At 38.1% G+C, this 24,093-nt stretch overlaps 2 protein-coding genes across 2 annotated transcripts; one reads left to right on the plus strand and one right to left on the minus strand.

The window, feature by feature from the left end:
• Positions 1-20,859, plus strand: LOC145982814 (uncharacterized). The gene is made up of 2 exons (XM_083116182.1): positions 1-126; positions 3,689-20,859. Exon 2 carries the CDS (start codon positions 4,157-4,159, stop codon positions 9,833-9,835), a length of 5,679 nt encoding a protein of 1,892 aa, XP_082972308.1. The 5' UTR covers positions 1-126; positions 3,689-4,156; the 3' UTR covers positions 9,836-20,859.
• Positions 11,175-14,282, minus strand: LOC145982808 (uncharacterized). The gene has a single exon (XM_083116177.1). It carries the CDS (start codon positions 14,280-14,282, stop codon positions 11,175-11,177), a length of 3,108 nt encoding a protein of 1,035 aa, XP_082972303.1.
• Positions 20,860-24,093: the final 3,234 nt, after the last annotated feature.

Genomic DNA, 24,093 nt, shown 5'->3' on the forward strand with positions numbered 1-24,093 from the left:
TCAACCACCACAGTTCATGTTCTTCGAGAATTAAGCCGAGAGAGGATCACTGAAAAAACGTTCTTTTCGGGAGACTGTCCCACCGTAGGGATTACTCGTCTGCCTTTTCTAGTATTCTGTTACGAGGTGAGTGCAATTTACTTCTATGATAACTTATCTATAACATTAAGAGAACAGGTTGTGGGATCTGAAATGATTAATTCAGATGGTTAAAATATTTTAAAAGAAACATATTCCTATCGTCAATTTTGAAATCGTTAATTCACGTTTCATGGTGTGCTATTGAATTATGCACAGAGAATAGTTTAAAGTACGTAAAGTATTAAGCTCAGATAAATTTATAAGTAAATCATTGAGAAGATGCAGGGAGCTGCATCAAAACACGCTTCAATTGACGAATTAAAGTACAGCTTTATGTGACAAGAAATACTCTCTGGCATCATTATGATGCTCTTCGGTGTTACCTTTAAATATAGAATGTCCAAAAATGCATCGAACTCTAAACTTGTTTCTTGACAAATGCCAGAAGAACAGACTTTAAAGCATCAATCGATGCGTTTCTGTTGCATCAATAGATTTGGTGTTTTCTGTGTATGTATCTGAATTCATCCTACTGTTTTCACTAAAATATATTTTTCAATACACAAAAACACAAGAAACGGTTTCCTACGCATAATAATTTACAGGTCGTTATGCGAGCAATGTATATGAACATATTCAGTGTTTCATTTGCACAATCTACGAAATATTATTCTTTGTCGTAGGTTTTGGAGGATAATTTTCACATGGCATACTACGTACAACGGTGTCGGGAAAAATGCGCCCGGGAAAAGTGCGCTCTCGTAATAAAAGAGGGAAAAATGCACCCAGCACACATGACCTTCACCAATATGATAATATGTTGATTAAAACAACCTTTACGCAGCTTCCCCTCACACTTAACACAGGCTTGGGACTGTCAAGAAAGATAAATTATTTTTAAAGTACAGTAAAAATATTTTCTTTTCTGGCGTGTTTAGAAGCTGGAGATGATGTCCTTTGTCATAATTTTTTTCTTTTACTTTTGTAATTTTTATTTTCTTTGATTAAAGTATTTATTTACATTTGTATTTCCATTTCTCCTCCGTTGACGATCTTTTACTCCATTTTTTGGATGTACGCCAGACTTCTCAGACACTTGGTAAGGTCCTTGGGTGTGCTTGTTTTGTAAGTATGTAAAATTTTGCTAATCTGTTCATCCAGTTTTATGTATGTTTGTTTCCTCTTCGTTCCTTCCAAACCGATGCTAGCCCTGTCATATTTGTATCCGCTGTATTCCGCTTCCTGCTTCAGCATCTTCAGAAGGGTGTAGAAGTTGGGATGAAGTCGAACTTTCTCCTGCAGCTTATTGTTCCATCCTTCGGCAGCATTGTTCGGGCGGTGCTTTGCATCTCCACAGTGCCACACATCAACTGGTAGATTTGGATTTTGCAGCCATTGTTGTACAAAGTAGTCAAGAAACGCTGTCAGTTTCTCTCCTGTTGGTGCCGTACTATGGATTTGGAGCCACCCATCTTCAACGTCCTCGCGGGGGATCATTGCCAGAGCGCTGCACATGCGGACATGAAGCCTTACTTCGTCATTCTTGTAGTCCGGTAACAATCCAACGTCTTGAACTTTGCGCCACAGACACTGGTTAAAGTGGAAGTAGCATCCCTTGATGGTACAAGTCGGGAAGTTTGAAACGAGGGAAGAAATGCACGCATCTTCGAAGTCAACCATGATTCTTTCTGGATTCCAACCCGGTAAACATTCCTTCATTTTCCCAAAAAGTAGGTCGTAAGTTTCTCTTTTTTTTGTTGGGCAGGAAGGCGAATACTGCTGGAGCGATGTTCGTCTCGTTATCTGTACTGCCAAGGTCTGCGCGGATTGTATAGAGCTGGGCGAACTGCTTGCTACACGATTTGAAAGTCCCGTCCATGAAGAACTGATTGTGATTCTGCAGTATTCCCCTGCCTTCGGAGCTACAAAAAACGAGGATTCTCTGCTCGTCTCCTTCATCTACCAAAAGGAAACTTGAACTGTCGCCCATTTTCAGGTCTTCTTCAGATAAACCGATGTTCTGTCTGGAATTCGGGTCCCAACGATCTCCTTGTGCCTGCCTCCTCACATAGTTCATGATGCGTTTGAAGCTGGAGTACACAGGAACTTCCGCCACGAGGTCGAATCCTTGATTAAACAAGGGACCCATTTCTTCCTGGTAGAGCTTAGACATGGATTCGTGACCTTCTCTTGCTCGCTTGTTAGCTGCCACTCGCTTAATTCGGACTTCTGTTTTGGCGACGTCCGGTTTGCACTTGTGATCTGTTGAGCTGATGATTTATTTTCCTTTCGTAACTAACTGTCCTCTACATTTAGCTTTCTTCTCTTTAACACAAAGCCAAGTAGTTTGCAAGGTGTCCGATAGAAGCAAACAAATGAACAGAGTTAGATAACAGGGAATTCCAACCCTTCAATGGATTAGTTGGTGAAGGTCATGTGTGCTGGGTGCATTTTTCCCACTTTCTAATGTGGTTACTCTTGGAAGGGCGCATTTTTCCCACTTTTATTGCGAGAGCGCATTTTTCCCTGATTCCGTACAACAAGTCATGTTGGCGGGAAACTTTCAAGTGTGTCTAATTTAATTTGGTTTTCGTTAGTGAACACCACAAGTGAAAAGTTTACTCCAACTTAGGCTGAAAATATCACACATTCATAATTTTTGCACTTAAATTTCCATGTGAAATATTTATGACTTTCTTTAATGCAATAATTTAAAAGGATCAATGCGAAGAAATTACATCAGATACTACTGAAGAGATATGCACTCGAAAACTGCTAATGTTCATGATGATTGAGAACATACTTCAAATCATGAGCAATGAGTATACGGAAAATATTTTCTGTATTGTTGTATGTTTTAAAAAAGAAAGCTAGCAATGTGACGTATATTTAGCCCATTTCTTTCTCCATGGAAGATCAAGGCAGGTTCTTAGTTATTTTTAGAGTAACATACAGAGCCACGGTGGTTCAGTCGTTAGAGCATCTCACAACCACTCGTGGGAGTCGCTTTCTGCTAAGATTTAGGGTTTGTGATTTGAGGTAGAAATTTTGCAGCGTGCCCTTGTAATGGAGCCCTTAGCATCTAATTTGTGGGTAATTGTGGATAAAGGCTGCCGAAGCAGTGTTGATCACAATACGTCCACAAATGTCGGGATTGAAAAAGTGTGCGGCCTTACTTCCACATGACTTCCCGCATTTCGCAACGTACGGTGCATAGCCTTATTTTCAAATTCTTAAAGTAGCATATGCAAGTCATTCATGTTACAGCTCTAGGCACATTCCAGATATTTATTCTACCTAGGTATATTTATGAAGTAGATGAAATAAATAGGAATTTAAAGACGAGTAAAGAAAAACTTAGTAAACAATAAATCATTACTCTCATCATTGGAATACACACCCCCTTAATCCTAATAACAATTGGAAAATTATAATTTAAAATGATTACTTATACATTGCATAATTCGATTTTAACGGCAAGTCAGGTTAGAAGGCACGCTCTTCTTACTACAACTGGTAATGCGCCAGTTCAAAACCCTTCGCTTTATGTGTTGAATCAGACTTTCGAATAGATAATTAAAACTCCTGTTCTATATTTTGATTCTAGGTTACACTTCAGTGGACGATTGTCTTCAGGATAGTCATTTGGATCTAAGATGGATGAAGCACCAGAATGAGAAAGGCACAGCACTTTCCACAACACACAAGTGAGACAAGAAACTTTAAGTGAAAAACGAATGTAAGTGTGCTCACTTATTTCCAATCCCAGAGTGCATCACAAGAATCCAGAAATTCATTGGTACATTTACATCATTGGTGGAATTTAAAGAAGTGGATACATTAAAGAGGATGATAGATTTTAATGAACACGAATGTAACAGGTACAGCGAAGACAGGGACATGATAGACGGTTAGGTAACTATGTGGAAGGATTGGATTTAATGACTAAGTGCAAGGAAATTTTACTGTATAATGGTGTGCATGTGTAGTGTAATTTCCTATTTATCTCAAACACAAGATCAAAGTTAGACTTGAAAAGTGTATTCACACATAATTAACACTTTTAATTGCAGAGATGGCGCTTGTAGTTTCAAAGTTCAAGGGTGTTAGTGGCTGTAACGAGAAGAAATGTGATGAAGCAACAGCGAATGATTCATCTGAGGACAAGGGAAGAGATTCTGCGGATGGACAACAACGCATGACTTATGAAAAAAAGCCGGGGATATCAGGGATGAGTGGTCAGCTTTATGAAATATATCTATCAATGTATTTCCTTCTGAAAGGAAAGAAGATCTGCGAGGAAAAGAAGATGAAGAACTTCTTGTTAGCCACAAATTTAAAACAAGCAGGCGCTTTCGATGATGTAGTTTTCAGCTATCGCTGTGTAGACCAGAATGGAGCAGAGAAGACAAAGATCATATTCCTACAAGCAAGGCACCGAGATGACCCAGAGAAGAATAAACTTACTCTAAAGGAAATGCTTTCGAAGAAAGATAATGATTTTAAGCTGACCAGATATTTCACAGCGTACCGTAAGATTAAGGAGTGCTTTCTGACGATGAAAACTCATCCAATATTTAGAAGCAATTTTGAAGATTGTGAGTTTGTTTTATTCACTAACAACGCACATGATTTCATGCTAAATGATCCAAGTGTTGAAGAAGTTGAACTTCTGGAAGATAACATACTATGTATAGGCAATAAAAAGAATTATTATAAGCTCAATTTAAGTGGAACTAAAGGAGAGAAAATCCTAGAAACTCTGACAAGTTCATCTGATTGCCAGAAACTGGCCCAGCAGTTAGCTGAATGTGTTGTTTCTCAAAAGTGTGTAAATGTGGATAAAGGTGTTATGAAATTGTACCACCATGCTTTAGCTAAAGATGTAATTGAAAGGATAGATGAGAATGAAGGAAAATTCAAAGAACAATTTCTCTCAACTGAAGACGAGAGTCCTTTCAAACAAATGTTCTTACATGAAATTCAGTCTAGAAAAGGGATCATTGATTTTTCTGATGGAGTTGTAATATTAATACAAAATATCAAACTTCCAAAGAATTTTGGCAGAATGAAGGATATAGATGAAAAGCCAGCAATACCACATGATGTTGTTCCTGAAGAGGAAATAAAAGATTTCTTAAGTAGGTTTAAGATTTTTGTGAATGAACCTAATGAGAGTGAATTAAGGGATCTCATAAAGAAGGAAATAAAGTGTAAGTTCACTGTAGAAGACAGTGACTTAGAGAGTGTGTTTTCCGAAACAAGGACTAAAATTGAAAACTGGTGGAAAGACGAGAACTATTTCCTCACACAAGACAATAACTTTCATGAGGAATCGGCTAGAGTTTCGGTTTGGTTTGACGTTAGAGACCCAGTTGAACTATTTACAGGAAGGCAAGATGAGTTACTCAAATTGCATCAAGCTGTGCAAAGAAACCAAAAAGATGACAAGGCCACTGTTATATCTCAATCAACTTCAATTAGTGGTCTAGGTGGAATAGGAAAGAGCGAGTTAGCAAGGAAATATATTCAAAGGTATTCCAAGGAATATGACGATAACATCATGTGGATGAACGCTGAAAGTTATGACACACTTTGTGAATCATTTCGTAGACTAGCGGAAATCAAGTTACGAATTCGCACAGAAAACGTGGATGGAAAACCTAGAGATATCAAATCCATTGTGAATGAGGTCTATCAAGTTTTCTCAAAGAGGAAAAGTCTCTTTGTGTTCGACAATGCTGAACAATGTAGAAGTGAAAGAGAAGGAGATAATGGCATAGGGCAGTTTATGCCTTCATTACCTTCAAGTGCTAACAGATTATACATTCTTATAACTTCCCACAATCAGAATTGGGGTAACATACAAGTTCTTTCGTTAACCATTTTCACTGAGGAAGAAGCAGAAGAGTTCATTAGAAAAGCTCTGACATTAGTAGAGAAGTCGCAAGAAAATGATGTCAAGACATTAGCTGAAATTTTGCATCGTTTCCCCTTAGCGCTCCAGCAGGCAGTTGCATACATAAGAGAAACGAACAATGATTTACATATGATGAGTTCAAGATTCTCTATTAGAGACTACATAGAACGATACAAGAAGGAAACTGAAAAATTACTCAACTCTAAGTTTCCAGATGATAGTTTGGATCTTTACACCAAAACAACTTTTACAACGTGGAAGATTACCACTGACAAGATACAAGAAAATGTTGAATATGGAGAGCAAGCAATGATGGTTCTACGTATTATTGCATATTTATCTGAAAACAGTATTCCAGTAGAAATTTTCAAAGGGCTTGAACAATCAGAGGTTGAAAATGAACTGGTGGGCAGTATATTACACATACTTAAACAATATTCTATGATTGACGTAACAGAAGGTCTGGTGAACGTTCACAAATTAGTGCAGAAAGTGACGCAGATTAAAACAAGAAAAGAAGGAAAGGAACAAAAGATTATGAGTAAAACATTTGAATTACTAGCATGCAGTCTACCATCTTGTAATTACACAGTCGATGGTGTTCTGAGGATGAGACTCTTATTACCACACTTTGAAACACTCCTTACCCACACTGATTGTAGGACACTTAGCGATGATCGAAACTCACGACTGTATCTGGAGGATCTTTTAAGTATAATGGCACTGATGTATGATACCATAGGCAATCCTAGAAAAAACAAAGAATTACTTTGTCGAGCCCTAGAAATTCAGGAGAAGTATCTTGAACCTGGTGATTTGAAAATTGCTCACACACTCGTAAGCTTGTCAGAGAGGTATGCAAAATTAGGCGAACCTCTGAAACAAAAGGAATCAATTGAAAGAGCCTTGGATATATTCTATGAAGATTACGGTGATGGTCATTTGGAAATTGCAAGATGTCTTGTAAACTTAAGTAGCGCTTACGAAGGTTTAGGACAACCTTCTAAACAAAAGAAATTCCTGGAAAGAGTCTTGCAAATTCAGGAGAAACATTTAGGTCCTGATCATTTACAAGTTGCTACTAGTCTTGTAAATTTAAGTATAGCCTATGGTGCATTAGACGAAACTCTGAAACAAAAGAAAATGCTGGAAAGCGCCTTGCCAATATACGAGAAACATTACGGTGCTGATCATTTTAAAGTTGCAAAGTGTCTTGTAAACTTAAGTAACTTTTATGGAGTTTCAGGCGAACATCTGGAACAAAAGAAATTACTTGTAAAAGCCTTGCCTATACTCGAGAAACATTACGGCGCTGATCATTTTGAAGTTGCAAAATGTATTGAAAACTTAGGTAATGCTTACGGAGATCTGCGTCAACCTCTGGAACAAAAGAAATTACTTGTGAGGGCCTTGGAAATACAAGAGAAACATTACGGTGCTGATCATTTTGAAGTTGCAAGGTGTCTTGCAAACTTAGGTAACGCTTATGCAGATTTGGGTGAACCTCTGGAGCAAAAGAAATTACTTGTAAGGGCCTTGGAAATACTCGAGAAACATTACGGTGCTGATCATTTTGAAGTTGCAAAGTGTCTTGCAAACTTAGGTAACGCTTACGGAGATTTGGGTGAACCTCTGGAACAAAAGAAATTACTTGTAAGGGCCTTGCCTATACTCGAGAAACATTACGGTGCTGATCATTTTGAAGTTGCAAAGTGCCTTGTAAACTTAAGTAACACTTATGGAGCTTTAAGTGAACCTCGTAAGCAAAAGAAATTACTTGTAAAGGCCTTGGAAATCCTCGAGAAACATTACGGTCCTGATCATTTTGAGGTTGCAAAATGTATTGTAAACTTAGGTAACACTTATGGAGTTTCAGGTAAACCTCTGGAACAAAGGAAATTACTTTTAAGGGCCTTGCCTATACTGGAGAAACATTACGGTGCTGATCATTTTGAAGTTGCAAGGTGTCTTGCAAACTTAGGTAACGCTTATGGAGATTTGGGTGAACCTCTGGAGCGAAAGAAATTAGTTGTAAGGGCCTTGGAAATCCAAGAGAAACATTACGGTGCAGATCATTTTGAAGTTGCAAGGTGTCTTGCAAACTTAGGTAATGCTTACGGAGATCTGCGTCAACCTCTGGAACAAAAGAAATTACTTGTGAGGGCCTTGGAAATACAAGAGAAACATTACGGTGCTGATCATTTTGAAGTTGCAAGGTGTCTTGCAAACTTAGGTAACGCTTATGCAGATTTGGGTGAACCTCTGGAGCAAAAGAAATTACTTGTAAGGGCCTTGGAAATACTCGAGAAACATTACGGTGCTGATCATTTTGAAGTTGCAAAGTGTCTTGCAAACTTAGGTAACGCTTACGGAGATTTGGGTGAACCTCTGGAACAAAAGAAATTACTTGTAAGGGCCTTGCCTATACTCGAGAAACATTACGGTGCTGATCATTTTGAAATTGCAAAACGTATTGAAAAGTTAGGTAACGCGTATGGAGATTTGGGTGAACCTCTGGAACAAAAGAAATTACTTGTAAGGGCCTTGGAAATACTCAAGAAACATTACGGTGCTGATCATTTTGAAGTTGCAATGTGTCTTGCAAACTTAGGTAACGCTTATGGGGTTTCAGGCGAACCTCTGGAACAAAAGAAATTAGTTGTAAGGGCCTTGGAAATACTCGAGAAACATTACGGTGCTGATCATTTTGAAGTTGCAATGTGTCTTGCAAACTTAAGTAACGCTTATGGAGATTTGGGTGAACCTCTGGAACAAAAGAAGTTACTTGTAAGGGCCTTGGAAATACAAGAGAAACATTACGGTACTCATCATTTTGAAGTTGCAAAATGTATTTTAAGCTTAAGTAACGCTTATGGAGATTTGGGTGAACCTCTGGAACAAAAGAAGTTACTTGTAAGGTCCTTGGAAATACTCGAGAAACATTACGGTGCTGATCATTTTGAAGTTGCTAAATGTCTTGTAAACCTAGGTGACGCTTATGGAGCTTCAGGTGAACCTCTGGAACAAAAGAAATTAGTTGTAAGGGCCTTGCCTATACTCGAGAAACATTACGGTGCTGATCATTTTGAAGTTGCAAAGTGCCTTGTAAACTTAAGTAACACTTATGGAGCTTTAAGTGAACCTCGTAAGCAAAAGAAATTACTTGTAAAGGCCTTGGAAATCCTCGAGAAACATTACGGTCCTGATCATTTTGAGGTTGCAAAATGTATTGTAAACTTAGGTAACACTTATGGAGTTTCAGGTAAACCTCTGGAACAAAGGAAATTACTTTTAAGGGCCTTGCCTATACTGGAGAAACATTACGGTGCTGATCATTTTGAAGTTGCAAGGTGTCTTGCAAACTTAGGTAACGCTTATGGAGATTTGGGTGAACCTCTGGAGCGAAAGAAATTAGTTGTAAGGGCCTTGGAAATCCAAGAGAAACATTACGGTGCAGATCATTTTGAAGTTGCAAGGTGTCTTGCAAACTTAGGTAACGCTTATGGAGATTTGGGTGAACCTCTGGAGCAAAAGAAATTACTTGTAAGGGCCTTGGAAATACTCGAGAAACATTACGGTGCTAATCATTTTGAAGTTGCAAAGTGTCTTGCAGACTTAGGTAACGCTTATGGACTTTTAGGCGAACCTCTGGAACAAAAGAAATTACTTGTAAGGGCCTTGACAATTCTCCAGAAACATTACGGTGCTGATCATTTTAAAGTTGCAGAGAGTCTTGTTAACTTAGGTAACGCTTATGGAGCTTTAAGTGAACCTCGTAAGCAAAAGAAATTTCTCGAGCGGGCGTTGCAAATACTCGAGAAACACTTCGGCTAGAATCATCCTTATATTGTAGTGTGTCTTGTAAACTTAGTTGACGCTTATGGAGCTTTAGGCGAAACTGAGGAACAAATGAAATTACTTGGAAGGCTCCAGAGAGGAGAAGAGAAACGTTAAGATAAAGATCATTTTCAAGTCGCATAGAGTATTTTCCAAAACGTTGGATTGACACCATTGGTCTGAGCGATATTTTGATAGGTGTGGCTTGATCGTCAAATATTTGGTCAACATGTTGTTTTTTGGATTCCAAAAACGTAAAAAAAATTTCCAATTTTGAATCGCTATTTTTCATAATAACTTCTGTATATTATGTGTGATTTACCTACATTTCGATTCCGATGGTATGCAAGATCTAATGTACGCACATCGATAAAATGATTTTTGTCTACAATTGATTTGGAGACTTCTAATTGAGGTACCGAACAGAGTAAGCACAATTTTCTTAAAAAAATAATAGACAAATGACATTTCCATGATTCAATTCCAATTTATGTTTCGATCCATTTGGTTTGAAAATTTGTATTTAGAGTTGTGATCAGTATTCCAATTGTCCTTAACGACAAATGTTTCGAAATATTAAAAATGGAATGAAACAGTCCTACGAAAAGGAATATTTCTTGGTCAATTTTTTTTTAAATATTTTGCATACATCATTTCAGTTCAGCCTGATGAGTGGTGTATGTTTGTAAATGAGTACATTATTTACACGCATCACATAGATCATGAGCGCTGCGATGCCAAGGGTCCCGGGTTCGAATCGCAGTCGGGCTTGGTTGTTTGTGAATGTCCATTTGTTGGGAGTTGCGTTGAGTCTCGGAAGAAAACACAATCACAAATGCACACGCTGATTCTTATAAGATATCTATATTCTACCTGTAAAGCACTAACTACAATGAAGTATAACTGAAAGGCAATACTGATCACATCAGACGACGATTGTTCTTTGTAATGTCCAGTTGCATGTCACCGCGATTCGCGCCATGTTGCTTCTCTCTCACTAACCGTTCTCTTTTCTTGGCGCCCACGCCAACAGCTGATACATGGACTACATACGCCATCTCTTGACAACAAAAGTAATTTAACCCACATCGTCAAAACCAAATAATGAAAACAAGAATAAATGAAACACATCCCCCTTCTTGATTGGATAAATTCCAATCAACAGATTTGCTAATTCAACTGTCATTAGGTAAGGAAATCAATTTGTTTACTGGTCGTTTAGTAAAGCCAGTTTTTGATCTAATTTTTGCCACACGCACTGCACCGTCTTTACCAGGAAACGTCTCTTCCACTACTGCTATCTTCCATGTAAATGGAGGTGCGTTGTCTTCTTTGACTAGAACCACCATGCCTGGTTGAAGATTTTCTGTTGAAGCTGTCCATTTACGACGCTGTTGTAGTTCGTGCAGATAATCCTTCGACCATCTCTTCCAAAAATGTTGTTGTAATTGCTGAATGTGTTGCCATCTAGAAAGACTGCAAGTCTGAACTGGGGCAAGTTAGTTAAATCAGGCTCAGGTATGGACATGAGAGGTGACCCTATAAGAAAGTGACCAGGTGTTAAGTAAAAGGTGTCACTGGGATTATCAGATATTGAGGTCAGGGGTCGGGAATTGAGGCATGCTTCAATTTGCGTTAACAATGTTGCAAGCTCTTCGTATGTCAAAGTAGCATTTCCCACTATCCTCTTAAAGTGATATTTAATAGACTTTACAGCGGCTTCGCACAATCCTGCAAAGTGGGGCACATTAGCTGGAATGAAGTGCCAGTTGATTCCCTCTTTTATTGCAAAATCTTCAAGTCCACCTTTTAGCTGTTCTGCTTTGAAGAGTTGACTGAGCTCTCTCAGTTCTCTATTAGCTCCAACAAAATTAGTCCCGTTGTCACTGTATATGTTTTGACATTTTCCTCTCCTAGAAACAAATCTGCGTAGAGCAGCGATAAATGCCTCTGTTGTTAAGGAAATAACTGCTTCAATATGCACTGCTTTAGTAGCCATGCACACAAATATAGCTACATATCCCTTGGTAGTGATTCTGCTTCTTCTGTTTGTTCTTATGATGCAAGGACCAGCATAATCTACTGCTGTATTTAAAAATGGACGTGATGGTGTGACTCTTGGGCTTGGCAATTGTCCCATGAGTTGATGTGACGCCTTGGCTTGCAACTTAAAACATATTAAGCATTTATGCAAGACAGATCTTACTGTTTGTCTGATATGTGGAATCCAGTATTCCTGTCTTAAAGAGCTTATCAGCAATTGAGGCCCTGCATGTAATAAACGACGATGTTCTGATTCAATTATGAGTTGCGTCAGATGATGTTTGGTAGGCAAAATTAATTGATATTTGCTCTCATATGGTAATTCTGAATTTTCGAGTCTTCCACCAACTCGTAACAGCTGTCTGTCATCAATAAATGGATGAAGATCCTTGATAGGACTATTTTTTGATACTTGTTTCCCTTCTTCTAAGTCATGAATTTCTTGTGGAAATGAAATGCGTTGCAAAATTAAGATACATTTCATCAGTACTGCACGTAATTCAACATAGGAAAATCTTCCTGTTCTCTTGGATGCAGGATTCTTAACATTGTGAATGAATCTATAGCATGTTGCTACTACACGAAGCAATCTCTGTAATGTGGAAAATCTCAGCATGAAATCTGCTTCTGTTCCATGTATCTTGCTAAACATTGATGTAACAATCTTCCTTTGTTCTGTTATGCATTCTTCAAGTTCACTATTTTCCATAACATGTAATGGCCAAGTATCTTCTTTTAACCACGTAGGTCCATTCCACCAAATTTCCGAATCCTTGAGGGCTCTTGGTTCTACACCCCTTGTTATCAAATCTGCTGGATTGCACTTAGATGTGACATGATGCCATTGGTTAATCACAGAAAGTTCCTGGATCTGTGCAACACGGTTACCTACGAAGGTTTTCCATCGAGTGGGGGACGCTGCTAGCCAACCAAGTACAATTTTAGAATCTGTCCAAAAATATGTACTGTCAATTGAAATTCTCAAAATGGGTGTTGTTTTCTTAACTAGCTTAGCTAATAGAAGAGCACCACACAATTCTAGTCGTGGCAAAGTAACTTTTTTGATTGGTGCTACTCTTGACTTTGCACACAGTAATTTAACATTTATTCTTCCTGACTCATCTCTTGATCTGATATAAATGCAACAACCATAAGCTCCTTCTGCTGCGTCGCAGAATCCATGTATCTGAATGTCATTTGTCTTTTCTGTTGTCAGTACAAATCTCTCTATTTGGATGTGAATTATATCTGGTAGTTGTTGATACAAATTTGTCCATTGGTTTCTTAAATCTGAATCTAATTGTTCATCCCACTCCAATTTACAACTCCAGAGTTTCTGCAAAAACATCTTGTATAAAATGACAGTTGGACTGATAAGTCGCAGTGGATCAAATATGGATCTAACAATTGACACAACTTGTCGTTTGGTTATGTTCGTTAATGGTGAACAAAAGTCTCCATCTTCTGCTACTTTGCACGAAATTAAAAATTTGTCTGTAGATGGTTGCCAGATAAGACCTAATGTGTTTATTTCTGCTTCATTATTGAACTGAAATGGTAAATGAGCTTCTCTGTGTTCTTCTGGTACTGCTTGCACCAATTCCTCACAATTGGAGCACCATTTGCGTAAAATAAATCCACCTCGTTTCAATAGTTCATTCAGCTCAGACTGTAATTTGAGCATAGTTTCGATGTCATCACCTCCTGATGCTACATTGTCGCAATAAAAATCCCTTAATAATATGCTGGATGCATTGGGAAAGTTTTCGTTTTCCTGTCTTGCAAGCATTTGTAATGCTGCAACAGCTTGGTACGGCGATGAGGTTAAGCCATAAGTTACAGTTAATAATTCATAAGTTTGTATTTCTTCGTTTGGTGATTTTCTCCACAATATTCTTTGATATTTAGTGCCCTCAGGATGGACTCTAATGTTGCGAAACATCTGGGCTATATCTGCTGTAAAAACTATCTTGTGCGTTCTGAACCTCAGTACAATAGAGTATAGATCTTCTTGGACTGTAGGCCCTGTCATTAGAACATCATTAATGGATAGTCCACTGTCTGTTTTCGATGATCCATCAAATACAACTCTCACAGGTGTTGTAGTACTTTCTCTAATAATAGCATGATGCGGTAGGTAATATGACTCCTTGTTCTCTTCGTCAGTAGTTTTAATTTGCTTCATGTGGCCTAATGATTCATAATTGTCCATGAATTGAAAATAGTTCTGCCTGAGTGTTGGCTGTGCTGTTAATCTTCTTTCCAACTGATGAAATCTTTTGCCTGCTTGTTGAAACGAATTCCCTAATTCAGTATGATTTGGTTTGAATGGTAGCCTAACCATAAATCTACCATCCTTCTGCCTGATGGTTGTTTCTTGAAAATGCCTTTCACAATCCATTTGGTCTTTGTGAATACTTCCTCTAACTCAAAACCTCTGTAATTGTAATTGAAGGCTATCTTCAGTACGAACAAAACATGAAGTAACTGTTGCAGGTTCTTCACATTGTTGAGGCATAGCTCCTGCTAAAATGTATCCTAACTCTGTATCTTGAAGTACAGGATAATTTCCTATTCTTGTTCTTCTATCTGAACGTAGTAGCAAGGAAAATAGTTCAGATCCAATCAACAAATCTTATGCTGCCTGGCTGATGAAATGAAGGATCAGCAAGCTGAATATCCTTGGGAAGATTCCAAGTGCTGCAATCGATTGCCTGTGTGGGCAAGTCGCCTGTGATTTTTGGTAACACAAGACACTTCACTGTTGTTGTATAATTAGATGTTCTAGACTGGATTACAACATCTACACAATGTTTAGTTTCAAGACACGAATTGTTTACTCCCTGAACTGGAACAACATAGTTTTCTTTCTTCAGTCGCAGTTTTTGCACTAATGATGTAGTTACAAAATTTGACTGACTCCCACTGTCTAAGAGAACTCTGCAATAATGAAATTGTCCATTGTTGCCCTTTACCTTCACTAAGGCAGTTGACAATAAAACTTGTGAAGTGTGTCTTTCTTTGACTGTACAATATGAAGATTGAGGTGCTTCATCTCTTGTCTATTGCTTGTATTGTTACTGACACTCGCCGATCTTGATCTTTCAGGTGTATCCCTGTGCAAGAGAGTATTATGTTTCAAATTACAAATTTTGCAATTTCCAGATTTACGAAATTTCACTGAATGTTTTGAAGATAAACAATTAAAACAAAGACCTTTCTTCTTCACGAATTCTTGCTTCTGTTTATAACTTCCCTGTAAGAAAGTCTCACATTGGTACAAAGTATGATTTGCGAAACAGTACATGCACTGAATGTTAGTGGATGTTGCTAAATACGTGTTGCTTTGTTTCATGAATTTACCTTGTTTATCATGTGATTGAAACTGCTTAGCATAGGTGTCACTATGTGTCTGTTTCATATTTTCTAAAGCTTGACACCTGCGCTCTACAAATGCAAATAATTCTGACAAGGTAGGAAAGTAATCATGCTCTTGTGATAATTCAAATTCCTTACGAGTATTGTGATCCAAATGAGATACAAAATGTTGTGATAAAATGACTTCATCCAAAGGCACCTCAAGTTTAAGAGCCTTTAAAGCATTCAGATTTGAGGTTGCTGTATTTACAAACTGTCTCAAATCATTAGCATCTTCTTTACACACCGACTTTATGTGTAATAGTTCACTAACGTAATGTGATGCAATAAGTCTGCTATTATCATATCTTTCAGTGAGCAAGTTCCATGCTACTGTATAATTTGCTTCACTGACTTGCAAGTTTGAAATGAGCTTACTGGCTTGTCCCTTTAAAGAGGAACGCAAATAATGAAATTTTTGTATTGCTGGTAATGTATTGTTATCATGGACCAACACTTTAAAATTGTCCTTGAATGGAAGCCAGTTTTCATAATTTCCATCAAAAGAGGGTATGGAAATCTTTGGAAGTCTAAGTTGAGACTGAACTGACGTAACAGAACTAGTACTAACACTGGGCTGATTCATTTGATCATGCCGCATCACTATTGTCTCCATTTGAGACCTAATGCTGTAGTACTTTTCTTCAAATTCTATTCTGTGAACTTCCTCTTCGGTTGCTTCCGATTGAAGTTCCAAACTTGTTTGAACCTCATTGAATTTGTCCCACATCTCAGTCAAGTGACTTAATCTCAGTTTAATTTCCTGAACACTCTATATATTAATGTCAAATGCATCGACGAATGCTTTCATACGGGTCAATTGCCCTTTGTAGCTTCCTCGCACAACTTTTAAACGTTTAATCTCTGCCTCTGTCATGGTGAAAGGATAACTGATAAGGTTTCACAACAATGCAATTAATGAACGTAATGTAATGTAAAGAAAGGAAATGGAAATGGTACTAAATGAGCCTGATTATCTGCAAACTTCAGCGCTGCCGATGTTGGACACACAATCGTCTCGCCGGTTGGAAACACTGCTGCACTGCTCGCACAAAGAATCAGCTGATTTCCTTCCCCGCCTTCTGCATATGCTTGCTGCGCAATAAATTTAGTATCGAGATTCCGGAATGTTCTTTCTGCTACCCGTACGAAATGTTCAGTTTTTCACGTTATATGTACGCTAAGCATTATTGTACATATACACACTTCACGACACTATCCTTGAAGCAACACAAAACTAATGCTATAGCTTATTGTTGTCCCACCGACAATCAAAATGAACGTTATACTTCTCGCGTTTGTTGCCACGCACGAATCACTGCCATGTTTTGTCTGCTGCAAAATAGCACGAGCTGTTCGTTACTTCAATGTTGGTTTCGAGATACGAATTTCCACAACTGGACCACGTAATGTCAATGTAAAACGAGAACACACCGTTGCACGTTTTCTTCACCACACAGTTCACTGTTCACAAAAACAGGTAGAGATAAGACATCCGGCCCGGAGGACCATTAAAATGTTGGGAGTTGCGTTGAGTCTCGGAAGAAAACACAATCACAAATGCACACGCTGATTCTTATAAGATATCTATATTCTACCTGTAAAGCACTAACTACAATGAAGTATAACTGAAAGGCAATACTGATCACATCAGACGACGATTGTTCTTTGTAATGTCCAGTTGCATGTCACCGCGATTCGCGCCATGTTGCTTCTCTCTCACTAACCGTTCTCTTTTCTTGGCGCCCACGCCAACAGCTGATACATGGACTACATACGCCATCTCTTGACAACAAAAGTAATTTAACCCACATCGTCAAAACCAAATAATGAAAACAAGAATAAATGAAACACATTCCTCTACACCATTAATCAATTTCATCATTTCATCAATCATCCCCATCTTCGCAAATTAGCCAAGAGGCATAAAACGCGAAGTAAAATAAACTAAATCAAATCAAAATGAAATCATAGATCATGATATATTTGCATCTCTGTATGTTGCAGTGTCTGGAAGTAACTAGTAACTCAGTTACAAGTAACAGTTACTTTTTTGAGGAAATGTAACTGTAACTAGTTACTTTCAACTTAAATAACTGTAAATGTAACAGTTACTTTTTTCCAGCAAAAGTACACATTTCAACAGTTACTTTCACAGTTACTTTACGGTGCTTAAATTGCTTTGTAAGTGTAGTAAATTAGATTTAGGAATTATAGTGGAGCCGGAACTCAGTTTCTGATGATTGATTTGCTTTATATTACTTCGCTTCTTGTGCTACTTTTGGATATTTTGCGAAGATGGGGATGGGTGATGATATAATGAAATTGATTAATGGACACTCGCAAACATCCATGCCCAGGCCAGGATTCGTACCCGCGACCCCTGGCGTCGTAACGCGATATGCTAAACAATCCGCCCCGGGACCAGCGGAACTCAGATTCTGCTGCGATAAAAAAGTCCATTCTTTGATACACTAATTCATGCAAACAATAGATGAAGACGAAAAGAGAAAGTTGTACTCAGTTTGTCTCCTGTCGGTGGCTGCTTACAATATTTTTCTTTATTTGTTAGAATACTGGATTAAAATGAAAAGTGAGACAGTACAATATTTCAGTCTTTCTATGAAAGAATGGATGAAACTGAAGAAAACGTGAGCCAGCAAGTACGCATATGAATGGAAAACAATGTAATTCCTTCTATGAGATTTCATTAATCTCAATTCCTCATAATTTATAAACGGAAGTAAAATATTTCCGGTTAGAATTCGATAATTTACGTACATTCAGCATTTCTGGAAATTATGAATAAAATTATATATTTTGGTGATCGATGATCGTTTAAATTGTAAATGAGAACCTAATTCTCTGAAATGACAAACATGACAGGCTACATTCTGAGTAGGGTACCGCGGAAAAATCTCTAAACACTAAGAGCACCGTGAAACGAAATATTTTGGAACCCCTGGGGTACTAAAATAACCCATGGCTCGACAGCCCTTGAAGGGCCTAGGCCGAACTCCTGACTGCCAGTCTCCCTCCCACAATGCTACCTAGAGGTGTGAAGATCCTCAACCGGTAATGGGGTGACGTGGGTTCCGTACATAGAAACCCCATCCGTTATAGGAGATTTCAGAGACCCGGGTACGCTAATCACTCGTAGCTCCCCAATTTCCCCACGATGGTTGGTTGCCACCGGTCCTACACGCAGGCCGAGAACCCAGAGACTGAACCCAGGCGGACTCGAACCCGTGCCGTCCCGCAGTCGGAGTCCAAGGCACAACGCCTTAGACCGTACGGCAACGGAGGAGGGCTCCTGGGCTACTAAATTATCATATTTATCATTTTCTGGTTCATAAGCACTTGAAATTGTACAACAAACTTATTTTTCTTCATCACACTCTCTATGCGCATGTAACTCAATTACCTTTTAAAAAGTAACTTTCTGAACACTGGTATGGTGTTATACTTATATATGTCACCTAGCTCTACAGTGAAGGTTGAACTGCAATACTAAATCTTCAATGGCGTGTTTTGTCACAGTCAATAAATAGGCAAAAGATATAACGCTATGAAGGAAAGTAAATATTTCGGGATCGAGGTTTCTTATTTTTGTTGGTAACTGTACATTCGTTGGAACTGAGAACATTGGGTATGTAGTTAAAACTTATTTCACACATGAGCTTCACCTTTAGATGAAATACATTGCAAGGACAGTTTAGTTTCAACATGCATGAGGTCTGTAATCTCACGTACTCGTATAATATCATTCATTCATTTTTTCAGGCAAATTCTTACTATTTACATCTAACTAAACGCACGGCCATTACATTAGGCGGATGGCAGAAGTTCGCGCTGTTGCCACGTCCGAGCACAACCCCTTTTTATTCGGAGGTTTAAAATAATTAGAGATCTCTTTGTAGAATTGGTCTTTGTAATCCATGTGATGCAAACTGACAATATTTGCTCGAAACGTCAGGGATGACATAAAAGTGCCCCGGAGAGAGGTCGGTCTGACGCTCGAACTAGGCAACGCAGCCCGGTTGATGTTGCCACACAGTGCGCGGGAACCAGCGACTTCTGCCCCGCCCTCGCTTTGCTTTTCCCATATGTGGCAACAGCGCAAATCTGCCCAGCTCCCTATTTTCATGGCCGTGCGTTTAGAATATAGGTACACGGTGGGTTGTGATACAATTGCAAAATAATTTTGTAACCTTGCCAATGTATTGTAAGAATATAGCTAACATTTTCTGACAGATGTTTGTCATAATCATGTTTCGATTTTTGTACCTGTTGTTTGAAAAAATAATCTATTTCCAATGCATAGATTTAGTAATGTAACATATTTTTGAAAACATGTTTGACATGAAAACAGTTCGTAAATTTTAATGCAAGAGAGTTGCTGCAAACTAATGTACATAGAAGACCTAATATTTCCAAACACATCCGGCTGAATTACCTAAAACTTGCACCCAAAATATTTCAGAAATGGAAGGTGCTATTGGTGTGCTGTTTTCACAGAAAGATAGAAAGTTACATTTTTTAAAAAGGAACAATGCCTATTTTCAGTAACGAAATAAAATTAGAGTAAATTAGAATGTCAATGGTATTTCCTTCAGGATTCTACAGTGTAGTACAAGTAGTTTCCGAGCTATCGTAGTTTGAAAATTGTACAGACCGGCAGTTGTTTGCTCCATTCAACTGCTTAGTTACGAGGCTATGATGTTCTGTTTGTTTCCTATTGACAGTAACAAAATAAAACTAGAGTAAATTAGAATGTCAATGGTGTTTCCTTCAGGATTCCAGTACAAGTAGTCTCCGAGCTATCGTAGTTTGAAAATTGTACAGACCGAAAGAAACACCATTGAGATTCTAATGTACTCTAGTTTTATTTTGTTACTGTCAATAGGTATTATTTCAATTTAAAAAATTTAACTTTCTAAAATAAATACACATTCTAATAATAATAAAAATCTGTGTATGGGCTACAATTATGAGCCTTTGGTTACACTTCATTTCTGTGAAAGCAGCACATCAATAGCTCCTTCCATTTCTGAAATATTTGGGGTGCAAGTTTTAGGTGATTCACCCGGTATATTGTTATGTATTGGAATGTATGTTCCTAAAGAATGTGTACTTCACATGTTAGTAAATTCATAAAGTTACTTGAGATGTGTATGTCCCTTTCAAGAGAGATGAATAATTCAGTGAATGTTGAGCAACTCCACATTTTCATGGTCGTCCTTTGAACAATTAAAACATAAAATTATATTTCATACTTTTCATTTGCGCAAGGAGTAGAAAACACAAAGTATCACATGGCAGTAGACCCAAGTAGTGTAGTCTTAGAAGGGTAATTCCATGGGAAGTGGAACCAAAATGTCAAATTCTTAGATGTATTTAAGTTAATCATGTTTCACATGTGTAACTTAATAACTTACGACTGTCTGTAATATGTTATATGAAACTCTCTGGTATGAACCGGGGGGTGTATTTAGCCTTGACAGACTAGGCAGCTGATTTAGATGGGGATGTATGTCTCTAGTTGGCAATGTACCTCTTTATATAACAGATAAATATGTAAAAATAAAACATTTTTTCATAATTATACTGGTAACATTTTTTTTCACTTCTTTAATTTTTTGAGCTTCTCATACGGGTTTACCCGTTTAAGAGGTAAGTGACGGTTAAAGAGTTGTAAAGTAATATTCGTCATCGAATGAAATTCGTAAAATTATTCGTACCTTTCTTTATGCTCGTACCGCTTGTTCTTGCAAACCTCAGTGAACGATAATGCACGTATATCGGTACTACATCAATCGTTAGACAACAGTCGAAGAAAAATAATGAAAGTGGTAAACCCACGAAGATGCCATTCCTTCATGTGCAGTCGGAAGTATACGTTTCTGTCCTGGTGTCTGAAATGTTTACGAGGACGTGAAACAGGAAACTGATCTCATTTACTGTCCACAATGAAGACATGATAAATTTGAAATATGCAAGAGACAATGCAATCTTTATCGGTCGACCATCACCAATCCAGTTCCATTGGTAACGGCAAAGAGCGAGGGTGTCTGATCAGAGGCGTCAGCTACTGAGACCCATTGGATTGGCTGAACTCGAAGATTTATTTTGTAATTTTATGAAATATATGTCGTAAGTACAATGAGGAGTTGCTCTAAAATGCCTTTCTTTTTCCCTTGGCCAGAACATGTAGGCTTTTGCGTATAAAAACAGTTTCAGGCCATTTATGAGAGGAATATATGAATTTTATAGTGGCTGTTTTTGTCTATTTTAGTCAAAAGTTCCTATTTCGAATATAAATCCTCTTTGAGTACCTAATACGGGAAAATGAAAAAATTATCGATGTTTATTAATTTGTGACTTTTTTTTTAGGTACTTTTTGCCTGCATATTTTGAGAGTTTTTAGTGGCTATCCCTCATCCTGGTTATGCTCCCTACTTTCCTGATAACGATGTGAGCATGGATATAAACACTGACAAGTATCATATTGGAAATGCAACAAACTTTTATGACATATATTGATAACGCTTAGTCAATAATCAAGTTGTGAAAATTCTTAAGAGCGAGAATTTACTTCTAAAATAAAATATAATAACAAGCAAATTATTGGGTCGGCACGAGCCCCACAGGCTCATGTAAGTAGGCGCCCCTGGGTGTAAGTGTTTCACTCTGGATTCAAGACAAATGTTTGACATTCGGGAACACTTCTAATACCGGAAACTGGTGAGACAAGGGAATACAAAAAACTGAGGCTGTGAGAAGGAGTGCAAATATTGATGTTCTGTTTAAGAAACTAACGAAACCAACTTGTTCTGGTTCGAATGTATATATATATATATATATATATATATATATATATATATATATATATATATATCAGAAGGTCATAATTAGAGCACGGATTTGTATGTAATTACATATTCTATTCCATTCTAGATACACGTCTTGAACAGGAAAATGGCAACAAATTATATAACTGACATGATATTGCATACGTTTTACGTTACATCTTTTTACATATTTGACAGGATATTACATATTTTACATATTTGCTAATTTACATAAAACAATATATTTCGGTAATTTGTTTCCTAACTTGATCCTTTTCCCTATAATTTCGATCTCTGAAACATGAAGAGAATTTGTAGCTCATGTGATGTCATATTTTCTAATCAATAAGATGCATAGTGCTTACTGTCACCTAAGATTGACTGCCAAGTCGAAAGACAGGCTGAAGAGGAAAAAAATACGGGAACTGTTATTTATCGAAGATACTGGAGACCCCCCCCCCTTCTTCCGGTGATCTAATCATAATGATCATTATTACGATTATCTATGTCACAAGATGACAAGTACCGGATGTTTTAGAAATAATTGATGTGTTACAAAAATGTATTGCAATTAAACTATTAATTAAACTTACGTTAATGAAACCTGACCAGAACGAGGAAAGCAATTTTTTTTTGACACCTACAAATGTGTGCACCATGGGTGACATGGCATGGCACAAAAAGAACTCACACGGTGTCAGGTCCGGCGATCTTGGGGACCAAAACATTGAACAAAACACTGCGAGTGATTTTGATGATTTGAGTGTCGCCTAGCGGCAGGGATATGAACTCTCAGCCTAACAAAACACACACGCACAAACTGTTTGTTTTCCTCGATCGTTCTGGACTAGTTTTATTAACGCAAGTTCAATAGTTTACTTGCAAAAAAATTGTGTAACCCCTCAATTATTTCTGAAACAGCTGGTATTACTGTCCTTTTCATGAATTCTGACATTACCCAGCCACTAGACTGCGAAGATGTAATCGACGGTTTGAAAGCTCGTCGGAAAACACTCCTTGCCTGGCTAGTACTTGGTGAGTTCAAAGTGGTCTGTTAGGAAAGTAATGAGACTGGCAACACTGTGCACGAACCGGCAACGCTGCTGCCACCACCTTCACACGGCAGGTAGGTGAATGTTTGCCGTTGACTCAGTACAAGTTTCAACTTGCTACAGTTGCTACACGATTGTTGAGAGCGTCTGACGTGAAGTTGTGTTTGTGAGGTGCGTTACGAAAATGGACTGGCAAAAGTTTGAACAACGTTGTGCCATCAAATTTTGTGTTAAGCTTGGCGAATCCGCCACTGTGACTTATGAAAAGTTACAAAGGGCTTATGGAGAACATGCACTATCTAGGGCACAAGTGTTCAGATGGCAGAAGGCCGAGAACAAGTGGAAGACGAACCTCGGGCGGGAAGACCTTCAACCTCAAAAACGGATGACAATGTGGAAAGAGTGATGTCTCATATGAGGTCAGATCGTCGATTGACGGTGAGAATGATCAGTAGTGAGTTAAATTTGAACGTGTGTACCGAATGAAGTCCTTGCAAGACCCAGGAAAGGGTGACCAGACATTGCACGCACTTGGATACTGCACCACGACAATGCAGCATGTCACACGGCAGTCTCCATCAATGAATATTTGGCAAAAAAAAAAAAAGCATTCCTGTAGTTCGTCAGCCCCCTTATTCGCCGGATCTCAGTCCCCGTGACTTTTTTTATTCCCCTTGCTCAAAAACCACTTGAAAGGACGCCATTTTGATACTTTGGATAATATCCAGAAGAGCGTAACCGACGAGCTGAAAGGTATTCCAGCAGAAGCCTTCCAGCACTGCTACGAACAGTGGAAACAACACCTCCATCGCTGTGTAGCTGCCCAAGGGAACTATTTTGAAGGGGATAACCTTGATTTGTAAAAATAATAAAATTCATCGTTTACAGAAAA

This window comes from Lepisma saccharinum, unplaced genomic scaffold (assembly GCF_977018435.1).
Source record: "Lepisma saccharinum unplaced genomic scaffold, izLepSacc3.1 HAP1_SCAFFOLD_435, whole genome shotgun sequence".
NCBI lineage: Eukaryota > Metazoa > Arthropoda > Insecta > Zygentoma > Lepismatidae > Lepisma > Lepisma saccharinum.